General features: G+C 53.3%; 8 protein-coding genes across 8 annotated transcripts; 4 read left to right on the top strand and 4 right to left on the bottom strand.

Annotated features, from left to right (window-relative positions):
• Window positions 1–584: 584 nt before the first annotated feature.
• On the top strand, window positions 585–2,718 carry J4E78_003890 (uncharacterized protein; the record flags this gene model as incomplete). Its single annotated transcript, XM_049364523.1, has 2 exons — window positions 585–974; window positions 1,123–2,718. The coding sequence occupies 2 exons, from the start codon at window positions 585–587 to the stop codon at window positions 2,716–2,718; spliced, it is 1,986 nt and encodes a 661-aa protein (XP_049223601.1).
• Window positions 2,719–3,423: 705 nt separating this feature from the next.
• Window positions 3,424–4,764, bottom strand: CEL6C (1,4-beta-D-glucan cellobiohydrolase cel6c; the record flags this gene model as incomplete). The annotated part of the gene is made up of 4 exons (XM_049364524.1): window positions 3,424–3,941; window positions 3,998–4,225; window positions 4,275–4,447; window positions 4,496–4,764. 4 exons carry the CDS (start codon window positions 4,762–4,764, stop codon window positions 3,424–3,426), a joined length of 1,188 nt encoding a protein of 395 aa, XP_049223602.1.
• A 5,511-nt stretch (window positions 4,765–10,275) lies between these two features.
• On the top strand, window positions 10,276–12,082 carry J4E78_003892 (uncharacterized protein; the record flags this gene model as incomplete). The annotated part of the gene is made up of 5 exons (XM_049364525.1): window positions 10,276–10,434; window positions 10,487–10,557; window positions 10,608–10,804; window positions 10,859–11,349; window positions 11,411–12,082. The coding sequence occupies 5 exons, from the start codon at window positions 10,276–10,278 to the stop codon at window positions 12,080–12,082; spliced, it is 1,590 nt and encodes a 529-aa protein (XP_049223603.1).
• A 359-nt stretch (window positions 12,083–12,441) lies between these two features.
• Window positions 12,442–14,705, top strand: J4E78_003893 (uncharacterized protein; the record flags this gene model as incomplete). The annotated part of the gene is made up of 3 exons (XM_049364526.1): window positions 12,442–12,987; window positions 13,040–14,575; window positions 14,673–14,705. The coding sequence occupies 3 exons, from the start codon at window positions 12,442–12,444 to the stop codon at window positions 14,703–14,705; spliced, it is 2,115 nt and encodes a 704-aa protein (XP_049223604.1).
• Window positions 14,706–14,719: 14 nt separating this feature from the next.
• Window positions 14,720–16,175, bottom strand: J4E78_003894 (uncharacterized protein; the record flags this gene model as incomplete). The annotated part of the gene is made up of 4 exons (XM_049364527.1): window positions 14,720–15,125; window positions 15,174–15,619; window positions 15,671–15,914; window positions 15,970–16,175. The coding sequence occupies 4 exons, from the start codon at window positions 16,173–16,175 to the stop codon at window positions 14,720–14,722; spliced, it is 1,302 nt and encodes a 433-aa protein (XP_049223605.1).
• A 631-nt stretch (window positions 16,176–16,806) lies between these two features.
• J4E78_003895 (uncharacterized protein) lies at window positions 16,807–18,123 on the top strand (the record flags this gene model as incomplete). Its single annotated transcript, XM_049364528.1, has 1 exon — window positions 16,807–18,123. One exon carries the CDS (start codon window positions 16,807–16,809, stop codon window positions 18,121–18,123), a length of 1,317 nt encoding a protein of 438 aa, XP_049223606.1.
• Window positions 18,124–18,995: 872 nt separating this feature from the next.
• On the bottom strand, window positions 18,996–19,940 carry J4E78_003896 (uncharacterized protein; the record flags this gene model as incomplete). Its single annotated transcript, XM_049364529.1, has 1 exon — window positions 18,996–19,940. The coding sequence occupies one exon, from the start codon at window positions 19,938–19,940 to the stop codon at window positions 18,996–18,998; it is 945 nt and encodes a 314-aa protein (XP_049223607.1).
• A 2,844-nt stretch (window positions 19,941–22,784) lies between these two features.
• On the bottom strand, window positions 22,785–23,615 carry J4E78_003897 (uncharacterized protein; the record flags this gene model as incomplete). The annotated part of the gene is made up of 1 exon (XM_049364530.1): window positions 22,785–23,615. The coding sequence occupies one exon, from the start codon at window positions 23,613–23,615 to the stop codon at window positions 22,785–22,787; it is 831 nt and encodes a 276-aa protein (XP_049223608.1).
• Window positions 23,616–23,758: the final 143 nt, after the last annotated feature.

The raw sequence follows: 23,758 nt of genomic DNA on the forward strand, positions 1-23,758 counted from the left end.
AGCACCAGCCTTGTTTGGGCGTAGCGCCATCGACGAGGGTCTCAGAACCGCTCATGGGGCGACGTCATGGCACGCACACTGGCTAGTACGCCTGCATGACATCTACCCAGAATCACCTGCAAGACCTGCTAGACCCTTCACCAAGCCTACCGCACACGGCTGGCACCCACATGACCTACACCGCCTCGAACCTGATCGTGACTCCCCGCCCGTTATAGACCTGCCTGCTGCCCGCCCCTCCGCCGTCTCTTTGAGCAGCGCCGATTGTGAACTTTGGTCGAGATTCGAGATCGATCGCCGCCGCAGCCCCAGCGGTCCCACTAGCGCCTCTTTCACGCTCGATACGCTTTGGAGCATGGCCTGAGTCCCACTGCGCCACTCGCCTTTTGTTGATAGTCTGCCTCTCACCACATCTCTCCACCGCGCATCCTCGCGTCCTCGTACTTGCCCACCCTGCCTGCTGCCAATCACAATCTCGCCGACCCTGACAGCGAGCCGTAAGCCACCAGGGCTGACCACGTCGCCCGCGCAGGCCACTCCACGCACTCTCCCCACATCAGGTTGCGACTGCCACCTGCCCCATCATGTCGTCCTCACGGCCCAACGGCGGCGACTCGCGCTCGTCTTCACCTCGTGCCTCTCCTCCCTCCAGAATCGACACTTCCGCCCGCCCCAAGCCACGCCCAAAGCTCGTTTCCTTTGGCCGCGACTCGCTCATGGGTGGACGACCAGACACTGAAGGCCACACCCACGTCGAATTCATCCACGAGAACTCGCCCACCATCATCCCCCAAAGAATGTCCTCCGAAAACGACCCGCTCCTTAAGGAGAGCCTGTCGCCCGACGACGATGACGATGACTGGATGGGCGAATCACAGGTCGAGGAGACAAAGAGCAGTTGGTTCTTGTTCTTGCTCACCTTTGGAGGCCTCGGCCTGCAAATAGGATGGTCCGTAGAGACTTCCAACGGATCGGTAAGTGCTTTTTCTCGCTGCAAATCTCCATGAGGACGACATGGACCCTGCATGCAGATCCGGCACTGAGGTCGTGTGAGCCATGCATGCATGACCCGTCGGACCACCGCAGCCCATCTTGACCACGAACTATGCTAACTGTACGCAGCCATACTTACTATCGCTCGGTCTGAGCAAGTCGATGCTTGCTCTCGTGTGGATTGCCGGCCCTCTCTCCGGAGTACTTGTCCAGCCCTATGTCGGTCTCAAGAGTGACAACTGCCGTCTGCGCTGGGGAAAGCGAAGGCCCTTCATTATCGGCGGTGCTGCTGCGACCATCGTGTCTCTCATGGTTCTCGCCTGGGCAAGGGAAATCATCGGAGGTTTCCTAGGCCTCTTCGGCGCTGACCCAGAGTCGTCTGGGGTCAAGACGTGCATCATGCTCTTCGCCGTCTTGTTCGTCTACGTGCTCGATTTCGCTATCAACGTCATCCAAGCTGGTGTGCGAGCATATATCGTCGACGTGGCCCCTACCCATCAGCAGGAGTCTGCCAATGCATGGCTGATGCGCTCGGCTGGTATCGGCAACATCTTGGGTTACCTAGCTGGTTATATCAATCTGCCAGATTACCTTCCATGGCTCGGTGGCACACAGTTCAAGGTCCTCTGCGCTATCGCCTCGTTTGTCATGGCCATCACTGTTGGCATCAGTTGCTCAACCTGCTCGGAACGCGATCCCCAATTTGACACTGCACCGGCCGAGCAGCAGGAAGGTGTCATGGCCTTCTTCAGGGGTCTCGCGCGCTCAGTCAAGAAACTCCCGCCCCAGATCAAGAAGGTCTGCATGGTGCAGTTCTTTGCCTGGATTGGATGGTTTCCATTTCTCTTCTACATCACTACCTATGTTGGCGAAATCTATGCCGACCCCTACTTTGAGGAGAACCCCCACCTGCCAGATGGCAAGATTGACGAGATCTTGGAGAGTGGTACCAGGATTGGCACCAGAGCGCTTTTGGTGTTCGCTATCACCACCTTCTTCTCCTCTGTCATCCTGCCGTTCGTCATCCCTCCGACGTTCCAAGCCCCAGAACCCGACCGTCCAATAACCCCGGCAACGCCTATGACACCGACAACCCCACATTCCATGGGTGGCTCTGGCTACTTTGCTCTAGGTCCGGCACGCAGGGAAAACCCAAACACAACTATGGAGAAGATCGCCAAATCGTTGGAAACGTTGCAAGTCAAATCGCTCACTCTCCGTCGATCCTGGTTCATCTCACACATTCTCTTTGCCGTCCTCATGGTCCTCACCTTCTTTGTTCGTAGTACGTTGGGAGCTACAGTTCTTGTCGGCGCCATTGGTATTCCTTGGTGTGTGACCAACTGGGCCCCGTTCGCCATAATCTCCTCTGAGATCTCCAAGAGAGATGCCATCCGTCGCGGTATCATCAAGCCTCGCGACCGCGAATCTCAGCTCATCGCCGAGGGAGAGGACGACGGTTCTGGCGCCGATTCTGCTGGTGTTGTGTTAGGTATTCACAACGTCGCCATTGCAGCGCCGCAGGTCATCGCAACGCTTGTCAGTGCCATCATGTTCAAGCTCCTACAAAAGCCTAGGGGTACTTCAGGTGACACGAGTGTAGCCTGGGTGCTGCGCTTTGGTGGTATCTGCGCTCTGGTCGCTGCGTGGTTAACACTGCAAGTTAACGAAGAGAAGGAGGAAGAGGAAGAAGAAGAGCCTTTCAGAAGAAGGCGGATGTCTTAGAACGACTCCGATGAACAGTCTATCACGCGCCTAAGACGCGATTTGGAGCGGTCCCTTAGCCGACAGCATTCTTCCATTGAGGGTACATCAAGTTCACAAGACGATAGAAACGAAGAGAGGATTGGAGATGAATGATTTGAACGATTCAATATGCGCTACACTATACGGAAAGCCTCACGGCTTGACTCTAGCGTTACAGAGTACTGTTTGGACTGCGATGCATCACGCGGCGAAGTCAAGGCGTTTTATGGGGTTTGAGCGAGCGAGCGAGCATACCTTTATCTGTGAGCGCGCACATGGAGTTTTGGAAAGTATACATGGGTTGGTAAGGGGGAAAATTCATTAGGCGCACTCTTTTGGGTAAATTTACATCTTACTAGTGAGAACCGCGAGTAGTCGTGGTGGTTAAATGAAACAACGTTGACGACTCTCGCCCTTGACAACGTCAATGCGACTCTGTGCTCTACTACTTTACCTCTCAATACACGGAGACGCCAGTGGGGATATTGATCAAACGAGAGTTCTATTTCTTTATCCGTAACTACGCTGATGTATACACAGTTGGAGCGAAGTTGTCGAACCGCAACTTCCACCCGTCGACTTCTTTCCCACCGACCGATCAATCTATATACAAGGTAGCACCACTCCCTGTCCTTGAACTACCTCATGCCCTCCTCCAATGAGACGTGACGTAAAGCCAGCGCCTTACAAAGCCGGCTTAGCGTTCTTAACCAGCATCTCAAAGTACGCCTGGTTCCACTGACCAGCCTCAGGACTGGGCTGGTAGGCATCGGGCTTTCCGCAGAAAGAATCGTACCTAGTAGCCGAGCTATCACTCGTACCATCACTCTCACCACCAGGCTTAACCCAGACGAACGAGTCCACAAGCGAAGAGCCCGTGTTGCTCGTAGGACGAACACCGAATCCAGCGCCGTTGACGTTGCACCAGTTGCCCCACTCCTCGCGCAGGCCAGTGACGCCGTTGCGGCCCGTGTCGACAATGGCTTGGCCGGGCATGCCTGCGGACTTGAGCTCGGGCGAGAAGAGCTCGATGTACTTCTTCTCGTTTTGCGCTTTGTTGTACTGCGCGTCCGAGGAGCCGGAGAACTCTCCTGGGGAGAGGTCCCAGGCGTTCCAGCCGGCGACGTTGGTGGCCACGCCGCGGACTTGCTTGGGGCTGCCTGCGGCTTTGTAGACGGTGGCTAGTTCTTTGGCTCCGGGCTCTGGAAAGGTGTTGTTAGTGATGGGGATGGGATTGAGGGGGTGGGAGGGTGCTTACTTAGGTTGTCGTTCCAGCCGAGCCAGCCTCCGTGACCGGCGTCGATGTACATGGCGATGTTGGGCAGGTTGAGCTGCTTCAGAGCGTATGCGACACCGTCGCGGTAGCCAGAGGCGGAGTCCTTGCAGGTCTGGAGGTCGGAGTTGGTGACCAAGTTGGGGAGCGAATCGGGCTCGATGACGAGGGCGATGGCCGTGTTGGGGTACTTCTTGAAGATGGCAACGATGGCTTGCGTATCGTTAGTAAAGGTTGTGATCAACATAATTGATACACTTACGGTCAATGTACTCGGACTTGTAGACGCTGAGCTCGCCAACAGCAAGCTCACCGTTGGAGGCCTTGGCGGCACAGTCACGACCGGGCAGATCGTAGATGACTAGTGCGGCAATCTGGTTGCAGGGGACGTCTTTGATACCATCCTCGACGACGGCGATCTTCTCACGGGTGTCGCTATCTATCTGTCAGTCGAGACTTGTAAGGACGAGCAGATTAACTCACATCCACAAGAAAGTTCCAACGTCAGCAATCTTGAGAGCCTTAGCCGCCATAGCAGTGTCGGTCATCTGAGCAGCCGCAGAAACGACCTCGGATGAGTAGAACTTGTTGGCGTAGATGGATCGGGACGCAAAGGGGTTGCCAGACAGAGTGACGGGAGTGGCACATGCTGCAGCCTGGCGAGCAGTGATGGGACCGTTTTCTACGGGAGATGGGAGAGCGAAAGCGCCAGTGATGGCCGAGGCCACGGCGAAACAGAAAAGACCCTTCATGTTGACGTCTGAATGTAGTTGTTTGGTTGCGTTGGTGCTGGAAGCCTTGGGGGTATTGGGAGCCTCTTATATCGGCGTTGGATCGTATGCTGCTAGTATGGCGCCAACTCAGCACTGAGGTACCGTCTCATCAGGAAACAGGCCCGGAGACTGCGGACGTTAGCTTCTGGGTTGGGTCTGTGCGATCAGCGCTTGAGATATGAGGCTTAGATGAAGATTTATCAATGGCGGCATGGTAGTATAGTAGGGGTCCACTGACATAGCACCAGCTGAGTGGGAGGCAAAAGCCGGGTTTCTTGAGGTAGCGTTGCTTTACTAGCTATCAGCTTTGGATGAAGAATTCTTTTGTGGAAAGACATTACCGCCGCATGAGACTGCCATTAGGATTATGCAGTGGGATGCTCTCTTTGGGTATCTTCCAAACTTCCGAATGTCATATTATCTTTTCGTTGCTCAAAGTCGTCTTGATAGGTCTCCAGCCACTTGGACCCAGCCTACAGGGTAGATAAATGAATGTTTACATGAGACGTATTGGGGTTGCGGGGGTGCTTATTGTTCGGATCTCCTACCCCGCGATCTTAGTCCTCAGCCTCACTCGTTATGACGATGATTGGCAGTTTGCGACATCATCTACGTAGCCCGTAAGCTTCCCATCGAGATATGAAAGAGTTTAGTATTGTGGGACAGCTCATCGGGTCATATGACACTGGTCATGGAGAACCGTCTTCCGACTGTTGTTGCAGATGAACTCCTCGCAGCATCCACAGTGCCCATAAACTCTTTGGCAATGCACCAGTGATCAACAAATCTGCAGTAAAATGACGCGAGCCCTCTTCCCCGACAATGCTGTATTGGGGGTTGATTGGGCTCGGCCCGATGTAAAACGTAAGCAGGTACACGAAGGCAGCCCGGAAATCTTTGGCTAGAAAGCTTCTCGAAAGGCTCGAATGTACACATGACAGTCGAAATTGATGAAGGTCGATCTTGGAGGCTCTTTAATTTTGCATTTATCCTGATGCACTCCACATGGGAGGTTATGACGAACGAGAGACCAGGTCGATAATACAGCCAAGACTCGCTACCGACTTGCGATGCTGGTCTGGAGGTCGTGTGAGGCAGGACGAGCGCTTGTGGTAGGCTTCTGGAAGATGAGGGCTGAGGGAACTCCCGGGTATATGCGTCTGCCTAAAATGAGCATATGAGAACACGAACGGACAGCGCAATACGTAGCAGCTGCCTGAAGGTGCGCGGTATCATTCCAATTGACCGTCTTCGTGTCAAATAGTCTTGGATATACTCTTCTTCGCTGCACTGGACGACTTCTGGTACACGATGGCATGATACGAGTGGAGCCTGGTGCTACCAATAACATCTTAGCGGGTTTGATCTCGTTACTCGTGCTATACGAGTGGAAGACGGCAGACCACTTCTGTCTGGTCTTGTGAGCGCACGGCATGCGTATCGGCGCACGACTTCCGCTGCTGCAGCTAGCTGTGTGGTTCGGACCGCGTTGTGAGAGAGTGAAGGTAACAGAGACTCTGGAACTGATACATAGTGATGACAGCGACGCTCGAAAGGATGATGTGAGTGGTTGATGTAAGTGACCAGCTTCGCGTTCGCAGATGCCAGAGTGGTCGGGTAATTGAAGCTTGCCCACGCTAATGGCGAGCCTATTCCCCTTCCAGCGTAGTCTCAATATGGAGGCCATCTAATGTACCTAAGCTTCACGCCATTGCCTCGCAAGCCTTGCGCTTGAGGAGAATTTCTGAGCTTGTGTGAACGTCTGCAATTCTCGAGAGGATAGTCAGACTTTGAGAGATTTGTGTTCACTGAAAAGGGTGGGCAAAGATATCACGATGCCTCTTGCGATCCACGCTTCGGCGGTGAGACCTCACTCAAATTGCGGAAAGATCCGACGAGATCTCTTCGTACCCCTGCGAAGGCGCATCTGGATATCAGCCATATATCCATATCCATTCGATATTGATGCTACCGACTTTTGCGATCGATCACGTGGCCGTTGAGAGGCAGGCATCCATGGCACTAGATGCCGGTATCTGACTGGCGTTAGATTTCTACGTTCATGGCTCCCGTCTCCGATACTTTCCAAGTCTCTCACTTGCTCTTGCTTGAATCATCTCAGCAAATATAAATCGCGTATCGCTGCTCGAACACCAAGAAGAAAAGGCTACAATCATTCCGATGTACGAATTTCGGCTAATGAATGACTTGCCTTGCGTCGCGTCAAGGTTCTGCGGACAGTGAGAGCGTATCTCAAGTGTTGCCATCCAGGTCTCGTCATACTTTGTTGTATTTGGAGGGTTGATCCAGTGGAACAAATGAAGTCTGTTCTGGGAAGTGGACTTTGGATGTATTTTCCGCGTTGGAGAAAATCTTGAGTGTAAATAAAGCCCACAGGCCGAGGTTTTCGTGCAGACTATGCAGAATATGGCGAACGTGACTGGGTGACGGTATATCCGGATTGCTGAGGTCGCAGACATAATGGCGCATCTCACTGTCGCATCGCAGTCGAAACCCTTCCAACGCATTGAGCAGATATTCCGCATACGGGTCCATAGGGGAAAGCGACGGGCGGTAAGCCCTAGTGAGAGCATCAAATCCAGGCGATAGTATACTGCATAAAGCGATGATGCAATCGCGAGTAAAGCCCTTCAGCCTGCCATTTCCCTTCGAATGGGTGTCGGATAAGGGATGGCGATTCTTCATTTGCCATGTTTATCCATCGTGGCGCCTTGCTCATAATGAACTGAGTACTGTATTTCTTGGCGTATGATGTTGTTTTTCGAGCTTGTATCGTCCACTCGCCCATTATTCAAAACCAAGTTCTGCGGTGCCGACGAGACTGTCGCTGTGTTTTGGAGTGGTTCAGGCCTCAATCTCATCTGCTCGATTCGAGGTTCAAATCTAGATGGGGGCAGAGCTGTGGCATCAGACGACATGGTGTCCATAGAGATTTCAGGCTCATCCGGGCGAGGTGCCTGTTTGCGTGAAGCTTTCGCTTTCCCTGAAGCAACACCACGACCCGACAGCTTGTATCCTTGAGATGGGGCATGAATCCGCATAAGCTCGCCATGACCGAAACCAGTGTTGAGCGACTCTGTGAACCGCTTGAGCGCAGCGAGCGTCGCGGCCGCTAGAGAGTATGATAGTTCCACAGCCTGCCAGATGACCACTGTGGCTGCCGTGAGAGAGACATCAGATGTAGTCGTAAGTTGATGTATCTCATTTTGGCGAAGAGCAGAGAAGATTAGGGTTCTATCGCGTGATCAGCTAATACAAAATCACTGCTGGCGAGCGGTACGTACGGTAGTCGGAGCCAGAATGACGATATGACGATGAGTTTGGTTCGGAAGGCCATACGTAGACCCCACACCAACTGAATGGGCAGGAAGAGCAGGAGGACCTCGGTCACAACGTCCAGGGCTGTGAGAGCAATCCATCGTCGCTCACTCTGGGCACATTCGGAGTGCGCGGAGGTGATGTCCCACGCAAGCACACGGTGGACCGAGCAGTCGACATTCAGAAGGAGGACGGATGTGAGACATTGAGCGACGATTATGGCGCTTACGCAGTACTGAAATCTTCTGTGGAATCTCGTCTGTGTCGTGCGCAATAGCATGGCAACGATGGCAATCTTAGAGACGCATAGGGATATGACCCATAGGATGTTACCAGCCGTTGCGTAGTTATTGAGTTTCTCCATAGCGGATGAGAGAGTAGCCAGCTCGGTCATAGGGCGCCCGAGTCCAGTAGAGATGGACGCAAAAACGACACCAAAGAAACTAAGCGCCAACACCTATCCGCATGATTGTCAGTAACGGCCTCTCGTCGTGCTCAAAATTGTTATGAATACACCGAGATGTACTTACCCCTGATAGTAGCACGATCAGATCATCGAGACTGAAAGCTCTCCATCGAATATAACCTCGAAGGCATGCTACACATAGTGTGTAGCATAAGCAGAGACTGATGGTGAATTTCAACGTAGCTGCACGTCCTGGGCCTCGTGCGATTGCTTCCTCGTCATGATCCGCCATGATACTGCTCGTGAAAAGCACGCGAGAACTGCTCGGTAGCCTTAAGTTCCCACGACAGGGCGTTAGCACACCCGTGTGGGTCGTGGCGTCGTCTCCAAAGCTGCGGCGCGGACAACCGTCTCATCTTATCACCGTACCCTGACTCGAACTTCGCTGTTTATCCAACGGCGAAACCAGTTGGGAGCTATTTTGTTCTGTGCGCAGTGAATCTATCACATCACCCCTTAAGCAGGCGCGTGGACCGTGTTGCGGCTCTCCAAGGGCCATTCGTCCGCATTTAAGCCATGGCTGGGACCGGGTTCCGATAGACATGAAATCCTCGAAACCTGTAGCGCTCTTTGGTTAGAATGTGGTGCATCCCTCCTGTTGCTGATTGCATGCGCTGAAGTGGGTGTAGATCGGAGAGGTCATTACGGGGTGCCTTGAACCTTGTCAATAATAGGCTGCCCCGTGACGTGCCAGAGCTTATCGCTTCTCAACAGCGTGCCTGACTGCAGCATTTACCGCTCGGCACTTGATCGTACATAGACTGCTGTACTTCAGCTAATCAACTCTTGTAGCTAAGATCGATCAAGTTGACTACCTACAGTTGCTGTCCTCGTCCTCTCAACGCTCTGACGGAGGAGAATTTGCGCACCTGCCCATGCTGGACTCCTACGACCGCCGATCTGCGACACCACCAGCCTGTAGCTAGCCTTTTTGACGATGAAAGCACGGTAGCACGCAGATGCAGGTTGTGACAGCGAACGTGTTGATTGGTGCGCGGTTCGGGGCCCCGGGAGGTGTGTGGTGCTGCGGAGCAAGCTTGGACGACAGACACCTCGGCTGTTTAATTCCGGGCGAAGCCTGTTTCTAGTGGCCACGGAACGGCCCTGGGAGGGTCCTTCTCCATGTTCCCTTCGATAACACATACCCTCTGCATGCTCTATCAACGAGTCGCCGGTCGGCTGTTTGGCCTCGCGACACCAATAGCATGATGCGCGACGGTCAAAGAGCATCAAGAAATCGAAACCTTTCCGTACCTGATAAGCTTACGCTTGAGTCGCCTTATTATGGATACATGGTATGGTGTACATGAACCAGCACAAGACATTGCACAGGCCCCCACGGATATCATGCATTAGTGTCCTTGCGCAATGCGCACGGCTTGAGAGCCCTGTATTCTCAAGCCGCTCTTCCAAGGCCATCTCCTTAATTACTCATGGCTGATTCGTCAAAGCCTGTCACGATTCCAATGGCACGCCACATAAAGCGGTGATGGGCCCAAGAACGGCAGCTAGTTCCTAGCTCTAGGCACGGCTTGCAATCAACGTGTATAGTAACGGCTGTAGAGTTTGCATCTAGATCGCTTAAGCAGCGTCTGGGACGAATTCCCCACTGCACCTCCCTCTTCTTTCAGGACATCTCTTACCTGCGCCGATGGTCGTTCTCTTGTAGTCGCCTACTTGATACCATGGCAGTCGTCGGAGAATCGAAGATTGTGAATGCCGAGGAGTATGACACAGGAAGCAATGGATCCGGCGAAGCGGGTAGGATGCATGCCAGCGCTCTGGGAGGCACAGCCCACGACGTCGAGGACATGCAGCGGATGGGCAAGAAACAGGAACTCCGGGTAAGCCCTTATTGCGACACATATGCAGGAACTCTACTGAGCGTTCAATTAGAGAAACTTTCGCCTGATTTCCATCATTGGGTTCGTGGTCGTCCTACAGTCAACATGGGAAAGTGCTCTACTGTAAGTTCTTGTTCCTGTGTCGATCTATCCCCGGCTAAGTATAACCAAAGTTCAGCTTATTTTGGGCTATTCAATGGAGGCACAGCAGGAGTCATCTGGATGATGATTATCACATGGATGTTCGTCCTAGCCATGATTGCGTCGCTTGCCGAAATGGCCTCAATGGCCCCAACTGCCGGTGGACAATACCATTGGGTCAGCGAGTTCGCCCCGCCATCATTCCAAAAGTCCCTTAGTTACATCGTGGGTATGTAGTTGAATGGTCTAAACATCTAAAGTCTCGTACTGACACCATGTTCAGGATGGGCTGCGGCTGTCGGGTGGGTCAGCGGGATTCCCGCCTGTGCACAAATGCTTTCGAGTCTCGTCATCGGAATGGTCCTCCTCGCGTACCCTGACGCCCAGATTGGAGAACTATGGCATGTCACACTGTTGATGATGCTCTGGCTGTTCCTCATGATCGGTTTCAACATCTTCTTGGCGCAGCACCTTCCCCTCGCTGAAGGTGTTGTGCTAGTCTTGCATGTCTTTGCCTTCTTCGCGTTTCTGATTCTATTCTGGACTATGGCGGAGCGTCTTCCAGCGGAAGAAGTTTTCACCACTTGGACAAATGGTGGAGAATGGAGCTCGATGGGCGTGTCTGCTCTGGTGGGCCTCTCAACCCCATTGTGGTGTTTTATTGGTCCAGACGCGGGCGCGCACATGTCTGAGGAGTTGAAAGACGCCTCCGTAGTGCTTCCGAAAGCTATGATGTGGGCTGTTTTCTTCAACGGCATATTCGGATGCATCATGGTAAGCATGCCTGGGCTACTTTGGATCAGAGGCAGATACTGACTACATATGCTCATTTTAGATGATTACGTTCGTAATGTGCGGCGGTGCTCTCGATTCGGTTCTCGAATCGCCGACCGGACAGCCTGTACTTCAGGCCGTTTACAATGCGACAGGCTCTATCGCCGGCACTGAGGTCATGGGTGCTCTTCTCGTCATCCTCGTCTTCTTTGCAGCCGTATCCGTTACTGCTGCTTCTTCGCGCCAGATCTGGGCATTTGCGCGCGACAGGGGACTTCCGTTCTCTGCATGGATCGAGCGAGTGCCAGCCGGCTGGGACATTCCCGTCAACGCGCTACTTGTCTGTCTTGGATCCTCGCTCGTGCTCGCTTGCATCAATTTCGGGTCGGACGTTACGTTGAATGCCATTGTATCCATCTCGAACGCAGCTCTCATCTTCTCCTACATCATATCGATTGGATGCGTGCGCTTGAAGCGTTGGCGAGGAGAGCCACTGCTCCCTCGACGCTGGAGCCTGGGCAAGTTTGGAGGCATCGTCAACGACCTTGCTCTTGCCTTTTTGGTCGTTTCCTTCATCTTTTCATTCTTCCCGATAGTGCCAAACCCTTCGGCTACGGATATGAACTGGGCGGCGCTCATGTTTGGCGCGATGGCTATCATTGCCACGGTCAACTATTTCGTCAGCGCACGGAAGAGTTATATCGCGCCTGTTTCGCTTGTTAAACGAGACTAGACGGCGAACGCATCACAGCAATCATTCATACCATAGACAAATGTATCACTATGCTGCGCCTACCGCATTGGATTTTTGCTCTGACCCCTTGTCCCTAAACCTTTTTTGGACTAGCGTTCTCGTGGTCATTCCCTAACGAAAACCCATCTTCCATCCCCAATTCCTGAACATGATATAGAACGCTCGATCATATTAATAGCCCTCGATAACCTTGCGATCTACGTGTAGCTTTTTCTTTCTATTTGTGACTCCTCTGGATTATTTGTTTCCTTTTTTCGTACGCGATGGTGCGGGGTATGGAAATGTGAATGGTCGTTCTATTTCCACCCGCGCAGACACTGGAAGAGCCCACGACAACGATGTCTCAACCTCTGAAAGAAACCGACATCCTGTTTCCGCACCTTTCCAACACACCAAATCTATCCAGCACCCTCTCTTCTCTGCGCCGCTCAACACTATCAACGCACAATCGCCTTGATTCAATCATCTCCGACAGCGATTTCGTCAGTTCAGTCGCATCTGCCTACGATCTACCTCTCGTAGCCAATGAACGGTGTGGAAGCTGGTACATTCCACCAGCCCAAAAGTCTGGATCTGTCTACTTCAAGAGCACGGACGGTCACATGGGCGAATGGAGTTTCAGTCTGAGAAGACTAAATCTGCAACTGCTGGATGTGGTGGAGAAGTTTGGCGGCGCCGTGGTTGTGGACAGCACGAGGAGGGGCAAGAGTATGCCGGACGCGCTGAGCAAAACCATCCCGACATGGTGCTGTGTGATCAACAGAGCGGTATTCGGCACACTTGGGAAAAACGAGATGCGGTTGTTCACGCCACCACAAGTTGTGGGAGAGAGCGAGCATGCACAGATGGGGAAGAGGATAGACGGATTTGTGCAACAATTTTTGGTAAGTATATTGGCCAGGTATTCCTGAGTATATTCGCTGATATCGAGACAAGGATATCTGCAAACCTAACATCGTGGACCTTCGCAGTAAGCTGAAGAAGCCCCTACGACCGATATGGGTAACACAGCAATCATCTCTTCCGGACAGTCCGCCTTCTTTCCCCAACTTTCACCCGATCGTGCTCTGCACAGCATCGCGACGAGTACGTGGTGCGGAGGCATCGGAAAGCGGGTATATCCAGGGTGCTGCCGATGACCACGAAGCATGGTCTCACGGACTCACGCCGACAGTCTTCTGGAAGAACAAGGATGTGCTGATGAAGACGAGCGAGGAAGATGCACCAGCTCTGATCGAAAGATTGCTCAACGAAGACGGAGGTAGTAGCGCGGTCGCAAGTCTGATCAAGCCAACGTCAAAACTGTACATCTCTCCTAGTGACCAGATGAAGCTCGACGGATTCGACGTTGTGATTAGTTGCACACCGGAGCCCTTCGCCCCTTCGATGCTAAAGGACGCCGGAGTCAAACACTACTTGCACCTCAAATGCCAAACCGGCAAACTTGGCTCACGCGACCTCCGCACTCAATTGCCCCAAATTTTGAATTTCTTCCCGACCCTTTCAGAACCAACGACTGGCAAGATCCTCGTATGCTGCCCAACAGGCAAGGATCTATCCGTCGGCACCGCCTTAGCAATACTATGTCTCTACACAAACGAGGAGGGAGCGATAGATACCAGTACGCCAAAGAAGACAAGTGCCATCGGAAAAGCTTTCATCAAGCAAAGGCTCAGTTGGATAACAACAAGCAACCCCGCGCTAAACCCAAGTCGAAGCACGCTCCAAAGCGTCAATGCCATCCTGCTAGAAAGCCAAGACCCGAAAGCTTCTTTGCAAACCAAGACTAACGGCACGAACACTGGTATCACAACCTCAATACCCATTCGAGAAACAAGACCCCTGCCACAAGAACCACAAACAGACGACTCTTCCAAGACCGAAAAGCCGAGTCCCAGCTCTCCTTCGCTGCCTACCTCTATCTTCGAAAATCTTCGCAACTCCCCCGATAAACCATGGAACTTCACGCGCCAACTCCGTTCCACCCTGCCGACTCATCCCTCGGGCACGGTAACAGGAACAGCGACGTTCACGTCCTGCGACCTACCAGCCTCCTTTCCACCAACTCTGCTTTACGCCGAAGAAGGCGAATTCTCAACAGACACGGGTCTCAAGTTCAACGCACGCAGGAAATACGTGTACCAACTCAAAACGTCGACATCAGAAAGCACAAATGAGAAAGCAGGAGGAGACTACATCGCTGTCCGTTTCTTCGACGATGAAAAGATGCCGCGCGCGGACATCAAGGATGGCGTGGGAAAGAACGGGGAAGGGGTCGGGGGATCATTCGTCAACATGGGTGATCTGCAGACGGGTGGAAAGGAGGTGAAAGCCAAGAACAAGGAAACGCATCTTTGTGCCGAGGATTTGTATACGGCTAGTTGGACATTCGGACCGGGTGTTTTCAGCGGGGACACAGAGAACATGTGGTGGGAAGTGCGATACGATGTCAAGGGCCCAAAGAAGGATTACGTGAGTACCACGAGGTACACCCTCATTTGATGGACAGAGAAGAGATGAATATAGGGTATCAAAGCCGATCTACATAACACAAACGACCACGCGCCAGACACTGCGAAACAACATGTTTACCGCCAAGTAAGGAGTTTCCTGATTTCATGACTTTGCTCCCGTCACTTTCGCTACGAGATTCGCAATCTTGAGGAATACATTCACCACGAGCGCAAGCGCGGCGCTCGGGACGAGGATTTGTAGCCACTCGTACCACAGCTTCGGTCGGACGTCAGTCTCGATCCAACCAGCGCCCTTGAGCGGTGGCCCGCCGTTGACGTTTGGTGTCTCACCCTCGTCGGCTGGGAAACGCTGGTTTTCGAGAAAGTATTGGAGCAGGTCGTCCTTTTCGCGCCATCGGGCAAGGAGCCAGTCGCTGAAGAGCTTGTCGTCGTGGAGGGGAATGTCGGCGACGGCGAAGCGGCGCCAGTACAGGTTTACGGACTTTGGGGGGCGTCCTTGGAAGTAGGTACTGTAGAGAGTGAAGAGGTCTTGGCCGTATTGGCCAGCGCTGTTGTGTGTTAGTATCTGAAGAATCTGCATGGTAGGCTAGACTTACGGAACGCCCTCGTATGCCATTGTGCAGTCGTAGAGATAGTCCACGGAGCCTTGCAGCTCTTGCAGACAGAAAGAAAGGCCTGTACTTCGCGGTAACAGTGCGTGTCTTAGGTCCTCAATCTGGTTCTTTTCTGCCCATTTCTTGCTCGAGGCGCGACCGTTCTTGCTAAGATTTGTGCCTTCGGGGAAGATGAGAAGCCACATGGGGTCGAGACCCTTGGAGCCAGATAGTGGGCCATCGTGACTTCTGCTCAGCTTCCTCAGCCTATGTTGGAAGCGCTCCTTGTCTGTGGACCACTTGCGGGATAGGAAGATGAAGCCGAAGAGCCTCATGCCCCAGCCGAGGATCGGAATGTATTTGAGCGACTCCTTGAGGATGATGTAGAGGTGGCCGTGCATGGACGCGCTGTATGCCATCCACCAGAGGTAGACCCAGTCAGTGTAGATCTAGCAGGTGTCAGCTCATCGTTCTGCAGCATGTTGCCTGGATAACCGTACCTGGTGGTTCGAGACGAATACCAGCCTTTCTGGAAAGTCGCACTCGAGTAGTCCATCCTCCTTCTTCCTCATCTGGCCTCTTATGCTCTCGTCTCCACTGACGCGCATGGTGACGGGCGCCCACCAGTACGTCATGGTGGTGACGGTCATGCTGAAGTGCTGCTTGGTCATGGCCATCCACGCGTAGAAGAGGTCCTTGCTATAGAAGTAAAGCGGCAGGCCGATATATTGGGTGATGGCGATGCTGAGACATGACGTTAGTATCCTATGGGTGGTATTAGCCTTGAGTGTATACGAACGCTATGATGCTGCCGTTAAAGTACGCTGCAAAGAGACACATGCGCAGAAACTGCACAACAGGCCCATGTTTGACCTTGCCGGCTGGGTGTTGGCTTGGATCGGGGAGTTTTGGGCCGGAGGGTGTCTTGGTGCGCTGCGCCTTCAGCTTCTCGATGACGGGCACCGATGCGGGCGGCTTGCGCTGCCGGATGTCTGTGGTGGACATGATGCTCGTGGTGTGGGCAAGCATGGGGAGTATGCAGGTAGGTCTGAGGAATACGATAGAGAGAGTGTGAGTGCGCGTGCACGCAGGCGGGCGTGGGCGGATGCTCAGGCGGACGAGAGAACTACGGATACGGCCCAGACATGCGGCGGGGGAGAGTGGGACAGCGCGCTGCCGTCTGCATTGGGCGCCTGGGGGTGAAAGGGCGTGCGAGCGTGGTGTAGAGGAGCAGAGGGAGTAATCAGGCCGCAGCTTTCGCGCATCGTGTCTCCGGGCGCTGGAACTTGGTGCTGCCGATCCGCAGCTTTCCCTCGAGCATGATGACAGCACGGCGGTTCACCCCACCCGTTAGCTGGCCTGGAGCGGGCGCTAGTCATATCCGGACGCGTTCACTCGCAACTTTCACCCCTTCAAATGTTCCACCGCTGCATGTGATTATGGAGTTTAGTCGCTGCACCTGGACTATCTCCGCGCCTTAGCATTCACTCCTCGCCGTCTGGCATGCGATGCCACCAGGCGCCATCCTACCACGGTTCGACTCGTCATCACCCGCTCATATGGCGCCCACTCACCCCTCCAAGCTCTGCGCACAGCTTCGCCTAGCATTTTGGCCCTAGCCTCCTACCCTCTAAACATGTTTGTACCGCATCGCGTCTTGCCATGGCGCCTCCTGGCTCTGCCGGCCCAGGCACGGAGCTTCTCTTCGTCTCCACGACGTCTTGAGATCAGGCAGATTTCAGAGCTTCCCTCGCGCACGACGCCGTCATACATACAGTCGCCCTCGAATACCCTGCTGAGCCTGCAATGGCCGTCCCCACCGCGCAACATCCTCGTCACCAAGAAGAAGCGCACGCCAAACATCACCGAGTCCGTGATAGAGTTCACGTCCCACATACGCTCCACCTACCCGTCAATAAACGTCATCTTCGATCCCGAGACAGCCCAAGAGCTTCACGAGCAGCTTGCGTTTCCGGTATACACATACAAGCAAAGCCAAGGCGCACCGCAGTACCTTTCGGATAAAACCGACTTGGTCTGCACGCTCGGAGGCGACGGCACGCTGCTGAGGGCTAGTAGCCTGTTCAGCCATGCAGAAAATGTACCTCCTGTACTGAGCTTCGCCATGGGCACCATCGGCTTCTTGGGCGAGTTCAAGTTCAGGGAATACAAGAGAGCCTTTCGGGAGGTGTACATGAGCGGCGCGCCAGACACTTACGCTACCCTCTCCGACTCGCATGGGACGATTCCACCCACACCACCTACGTCGCCCGATGATCCTCTGGATAAGCCACTGAGCTACGCCGACATACGTGGCAAGGCTATGGGAAGCAACAGAACAGCGCGCATCTTGTTGCGCAACAGGCTGAAGGTGGGCGTCTTCGGGCCTGATGGAAAGAGAATCAGTGGCATCGAAGGAGAGGGCGACACATACGCGCTGAATGAGGTCACGCTTCACCGTGGCTCCAGCCCGCACCTGAAGATCATCGACGTCTACATCAACAACCGCTTCCTGACCGAGGCAGTCGCTGATGGCATGATCATCAGCTCGCCTACTGGATCCACGGCATACTCGTTGTCCTCTGGAGGAAGCATCGTACACCCCCTCGTACCGTCGATATGCCTCACGCCTATCTGCCCCCGATCGCTTTCCTTCAGACCACTGGTGCTGCCAGCTCAGACGCCAATCACACTGCGCTTAGGCAAGAAGAACCGTGGTCGCGAAGTCGAGGTCAGCATCGACGGAAATACCATTACAGAGAAACTGGGCACGGGTATGGAAGTCCGCATAGGTGGGGAAGAGGTCAAACGAGACGCGCGGGGCTGGGAAGGTGGTGTTCCTAGCATCGTGCGTGGCACAAGTGGCAAGGAAGACATGGCTGAGGACCACTGGGTCGGTGGACTGAATGCTCTCCTCAAGTTTAACTATCCGTTCGGTGATCAGGAGTCTTGAATTTGCTACAACAAACGTCACATGGCTTCAGACCGCGGTGGTCATATCAGCTGGTAAAGACAGCAATCATATCGGCTATACATAAATACCCACATCGCCCCTTCTTCAGCGTCTCACCGAACCTTCATCACATCAACCTATCATGGCTGGACAAAGCTCGCAAGTTCCTACCCAAGCCCGCCAGTATGATACCCCGTCCGGTTTACGTGTAACAGCCGCGCAGATAGGCTTCATCGCCGATGCCGTCATCAGGCTCCAAATAGGTTTCAACATTGACGCTTCAGACAAAGATGCAGGAATCTCAAGAAATCTTCACAAAGAGTGTTGCGACTGGCTTGATGTTTTACACCGCCTTCCCAAGCTGGCGGAAGTGAAGAAAATCGAGCTCTACTGTCAGCCCGCTCTCATTACGCAGTGGATGGAGATGCGGGACAGGTTCGTGGCAGCAATTGGATTTTTTGAGCGAGGGGTCACGAAGGTGGGTGTATGGGAGATTGTACTTCTGAACTAATGTTGATGCTGCTGTAGCTTATCCCATGAAATCACATTGCATTCTCCATAACCAGTTCGCAATGAAGACTGTGAGTATCGTAGTGATACCCAGGTAGAGCAGCACGTAGGAGGTTCTGACCTAGCTGCATTCATGCTAGCTCGCGCTAGGTCGAAAGATCCCTCAAGCGCTGGCCCGGGGGGCTGGAAACCAAGCTGCGGCATCGACCTTTGAAGAAGTTCCTGCGCCCGTCTCACACGCGCATCGATGTTACGGATTGTTGCCTATTAGCGACCTTTGTTGATGGCGATGGCGGACCAAAACCCCGGCCTGAGCCGACAACAGACCGACGCGACTTTGGAGTACGATTCGAATTGACCTTTCAACGCTCGCCGCCGTGGCTGTTCTTCCACGTTCCAGCGTAATGATGCGTCACTAACTGTGGTGATAGTACAGCTTCCTCTTCAGCGCTGTATCTGTTCGTCATCGGTGCAAAAGAGCGACCGGGCATGAACAGCACATCTCCGACTAGCTTGGGCTGCAGAAGCTTCTCCACGTCACTTCCCGCCAGATTGCGATTCACCATGGCACCCAGACTCTTGTATACCGCATACGTCAGGCGCCTTGGGCCTGTGAAGTCGACTACATCTCCCATCATCTCCATGGTAGTGTCTTCGACGGCTACGCCATGTTCGGCGGTCTTCTTAGCCAGCTCTTCCAAAACGTCATCTATCGCCTGCATCAGATGCGGTGACCGGGGCTTTGCCATGATGGCCCATATCTCCATCTGGTGCAAGTAATTGTCTGGCCACCCATGGTCGAATTCCCAGCCCACAACCAGACTTGTGTTCGCTTTGTACTCCGGTGGAATCCAGTCGTCGATGGGTATGTTCTCACAGGAGACGTCGAGATCGAACCAGATGCCACCTTGATCCCAGAGTAACAAGTAGCGAAGCAGATCCGCCTTCCATATAGGTACTGGAAGCGCAAGGTAGTTGTTGACGATATCCGGCCTCGATGCAAATGCAGTTCGAACATATTCGTCGCTACTTTCGTCTGTCATGAAGTGCGCTTCGTACTCTGGGTTGGACGTGATGCAGCTATCGGTCCAGTTCCGCGCTTCTTCCGAGAGGCCACGAGGACCCAGCTTGTACCATATTACCCTCGGTATGCCTTCATACTTAGGTGCTTGGACGGTTTCCTGGATGGGTAGAGCGATGTCGACGTGGGCGGAGCGAATGGTGTAGATCTGGTATATGAGAAGAAGGACGCACAAGGCAAAAAGCGACTGATAGCTGACGAACTTGAATTGCAGCCTTGCTAACATACTGAATGAGCAGAATGCCGAACGAAAGCTTGCTGTAATGTGTCCAAGCAGAGCGGATGTAGATGCTTCATCATCCACATCGACCTTCATGAGGCTGAATCACGACCGCTGACATTTGAGTCTTTGCAGTCTAGACACCAACGCAAATCTAGGCTTTGTCTTAGACTATCCTTGACAGTTCCGGAAATAAATGGCGCGGATGACCCAATGCCATGGACCCCACGAAAACCTTCGGTGTCAAAGAGGTAGTACAGCATATTCAGCCACGTGCGCAACAAAGAATCCGCATTCCTCAACCAAACAAGGAGGTTTCACTGGCTACCAAGATCCGTTGCTCATTTCGGGGATCCGCAGCCTTACGCCCCGCGGTGCGTATACATGCAGATACTTAAGGCCACGACAGGTCTTGGCCCCAGACGGCTGGTGAGGTTGTGTCCTGTCATCCAATGATGGAAAGGGTATGATATGTCTCAGCCCGATTGTAAACCCTCTAGGGTAATGATTCATGAGGGATGGCGATGAAGACCAGCGAACGATCGGTACCAACGACAGGTAACAATCATCGTCCGTGACACGTGGTTTGAGAAGCACATCCCAAGCTCAGCCGCATGCACGAGATGACAGTTCCAACGCTGATCAACAAGAGTTCTCGTGCGCAGACCGATGACCTCCAGCGCCACGCTTCTAGCCATGACAGACTCGTCTTGGTATGGGAAAAGCGCACCACGCCACAGACCACTCTAATCGCCCAGCACTTCCAGGCTGCCGTCGTGACTGTCATTTCGTAAGCCTCAGGCGTCACTGCACAGGCGCAATCTCAGACTCTCGTCGACTGCTTGAGGTACCGCTCCGACACTTCGCCTGCTTCAACCTTAGGTGCTTACCTCGTTCTGGGTAGCCTGTTCTTCACTCGCTTGAAGCTTACAGACGTTTTCAGACCCGAAGTTCTTTCTACCATCTTTTCATCTTCCAGCAGACGTGTTCTTCTTTTGGTCGTGCTCTAGTCGGATCTTGGGCTACTATAGTTGGACCTTTGTCCATGTCCCAGCGCCCATGGAATTTATCCTCCCGCCATCGCTTGATGTCGCACTTGACATGAGCAATGCACTCAACTACACTATAGGCGAGAAGATCACGGTGTATTGGACGGAGGCACCGGTCGGTACTGCAGTCTCTATAATACTGTGGCAAGCAGATCCGAAGACCGGCGTATCGATTAAGAACGTAGAATACATTTTACGTATAGCAAGCACTTTCAAAAATTAGGAGACCACAGGCTAACGAGATATAACAGAGAGTGTAGTGAACAGAACGAACCAAGAATGGATTATCAGACCTGAGATCAACCTCGAATTGTCCAACCTGTTCCAATTGGCGCTCTACCAGGAGGGCGCAACAGAACCAGAAGATTTCAGCCGGTATTTCTACCTTGAAGACAAGACCGAATCGACAACAAGATCGTCCCTGTCGCTTTTGCCTTCCAGCTCATTGAGCTCAGCGTCTACCGCGAGTTCCCCATCCTCTGCCACTGCAAATTCGACACCTACTAGCACACCAACGACAACACCGCCATCCACACCCGAACCCATACCGATAGCGAGCGCGGCACCGCGCGAGAACAGCTTCCCCACATCAGCCAAAATCGGCATCGGCGTCGGGATACCTGTCGCACTCATAATCGGCCTCGTCGTTGGTTTCCTCCTATTCCGTCGTCACAGAAAGAAAGACGTGACCTCGTCACCAATGCCTGGCACACAGGTCGCTGAGCAGTACAAAAACGGGCCTAATTCTCATCCATTCAACAACAACTCCGGTTACTATGGTCCTCCTCTGAATGAGGCACCACCCGAGAGCTTGGTGGAGTTGGATCCACAGCACGCACATAAAATGCCAACCGATGGGGCGGCGCCGACGAGGTATGAGATGTAACTCTGAGGATCTGCATGAGAGCAGTGTATAGTTGGGTACACAGAGGGAAGGCATCAATCTACTGCAAATGTGCCTTTTCACTTGTTGTCAGCGATCGTATTATCATCATTGCTGTTCTTGTAGCATATTCCACCTAACGTTAAGTCTCCTCGTCCAACATACTAAATAAATCATCTACACCCCATGCCAGCGACTTGACATCGGCGAACAGCCTTACCAACGTTACTAGACTGTCAGCAGCTGGTGTACCGTAACACTGTGCTTATTTCCGCCCTCTTGGTGACGTACAACAGAACTTCCACGACTTGCTTGGCCGCCTTACCGAGTAACGCGTTGCTCACCGGTCCGTTCTCGACATCTGGGAACGCCACTAGCCCCCAATGTCTTTCTGTGTAACAATGACCGCATAAGCGGAAATTAGATCGATCCAAGCCCCACCACATGTGTTTGAGCTTGGGTTGGGTATGCACTGTATCACTTCAGCTCGACCGCAGTTTAAGCCGGGCGTAAAGTAAAAGGCTGGATTAGTTGGACACCCGGAATCACGACAGCGGGGCGATGCTATGACCAGGCGCTGTGCATGTCGTTTTCCGATGGTCCGCACAGCACTGATTGATGGATGGGTTTCAGGTGATGTGGCTTGCATTGGGGGCTATGTAAAAAGCAAAAGCGCATGCTATAGACGGCAGAGGAGGATGGGATCGGGAGAACGGGCGGAGCCGACGTGTGCTTGGCAATGACCAAAGCGTTCAGGATGCTCAGACACAATGTAACAGCTATCTACCTGGCGCCATGAGAATAAAAAGTGAAACCAGGTACAGCAAACGCGACGACACAAGAAACTGGGGATGAGAGACCAAAAACCACACAGCGAATCAACCGCATCCTCACCATGAGCCTCAGCGCAGCCTTGCATCAAGCCACCGCATGACGAGATCCCCAAAGCGAGTACATAGGCAGCGGTTCGGCCCGCTTCGTATCGGTAGAACGCTGAGGGCTGGGATATTCCCATTTGACGTCCTCGAATGGCCCCGCCGCGGAGTCGGTTCTCGCCAGGGTATCTGTATCGGGTGCTTTGATGGATTCGAGCTCGATGCCCTCGTCAACCTCGTTATCCTTTGACGTGTTCGTGGTTCGATCGGCTTTTCTGATGCAGGCCATGAGCAGCAGCATGATGAGGATATAGCCGAAGAGACTCGTGGTCCAGGCGAGGATGATGGTGCTGAACATGTAGACGTCGCCGGCGGGTGGGTTGACGATGAGTATATTACTGATGGCTACAACACTACCCTCGATTGAAGACGGGAGGCGGGCTGCTTTATCAGCAGACCTTTTCGAAGGGCCGACAGAATCTCTTGAGTCGCCAACCGAGTGAGCGTCGCTGTGTTTCCAGTAGATGTCGCCGCGGTGGCTGTGGAAGTCCAGTCCTAGTGTGCTATACACGGCTGCAGCTTTTGTCCAACCGCATAGTTGATCGTTCCCCAGATCGGAAAGTTGGAAGCCCTTGACTGCCAAGGCGTTTTTGAGGATGTCGGGGTAATAGGTAGTGTATTTGGTGACGACGGCGTAGTCGAACATATTGTTCTCATGCGGGTCGCTGAGAGCGACTGTTCTGCTGCCGAAGCCGTCGTGCGGAAGGCATATATCAGGCTTCGTGTGGATCTCGACGTTGTCGGCTCGAGGTATGGTTTTGGCGAAGAGTGAGGTAGGTAGAATTAATAGGAGGAGAGTAGACATTAAGAACATGATTGCGGTGCGAGAATAGCAGTCTTGAGGTGAGTGATCGGACGCTGCCTGCTATCGGATGTTCGAGCGTAAGAGCTGCGGCGCCGGAAGAATGGTGTGGCGTAGTAAGAGTAGAAATGGTGGGCGCGTAATATCTTATAAGC

The sequence above is a fragment of the Alternaria triticimaculans genome, assembly GCF_023758025.1.
Source record: "Alternaria triticimaculans strain BMP 0046 chromosome Unknown scaffold_4, whole genome shotgun sequence".
NCBI lineage: Eukaryota > Fungi > Ascomycota > Dothideomycetes > Pleosporales > Pleosporaceae > Alternaria > Alternaria triticimaculans.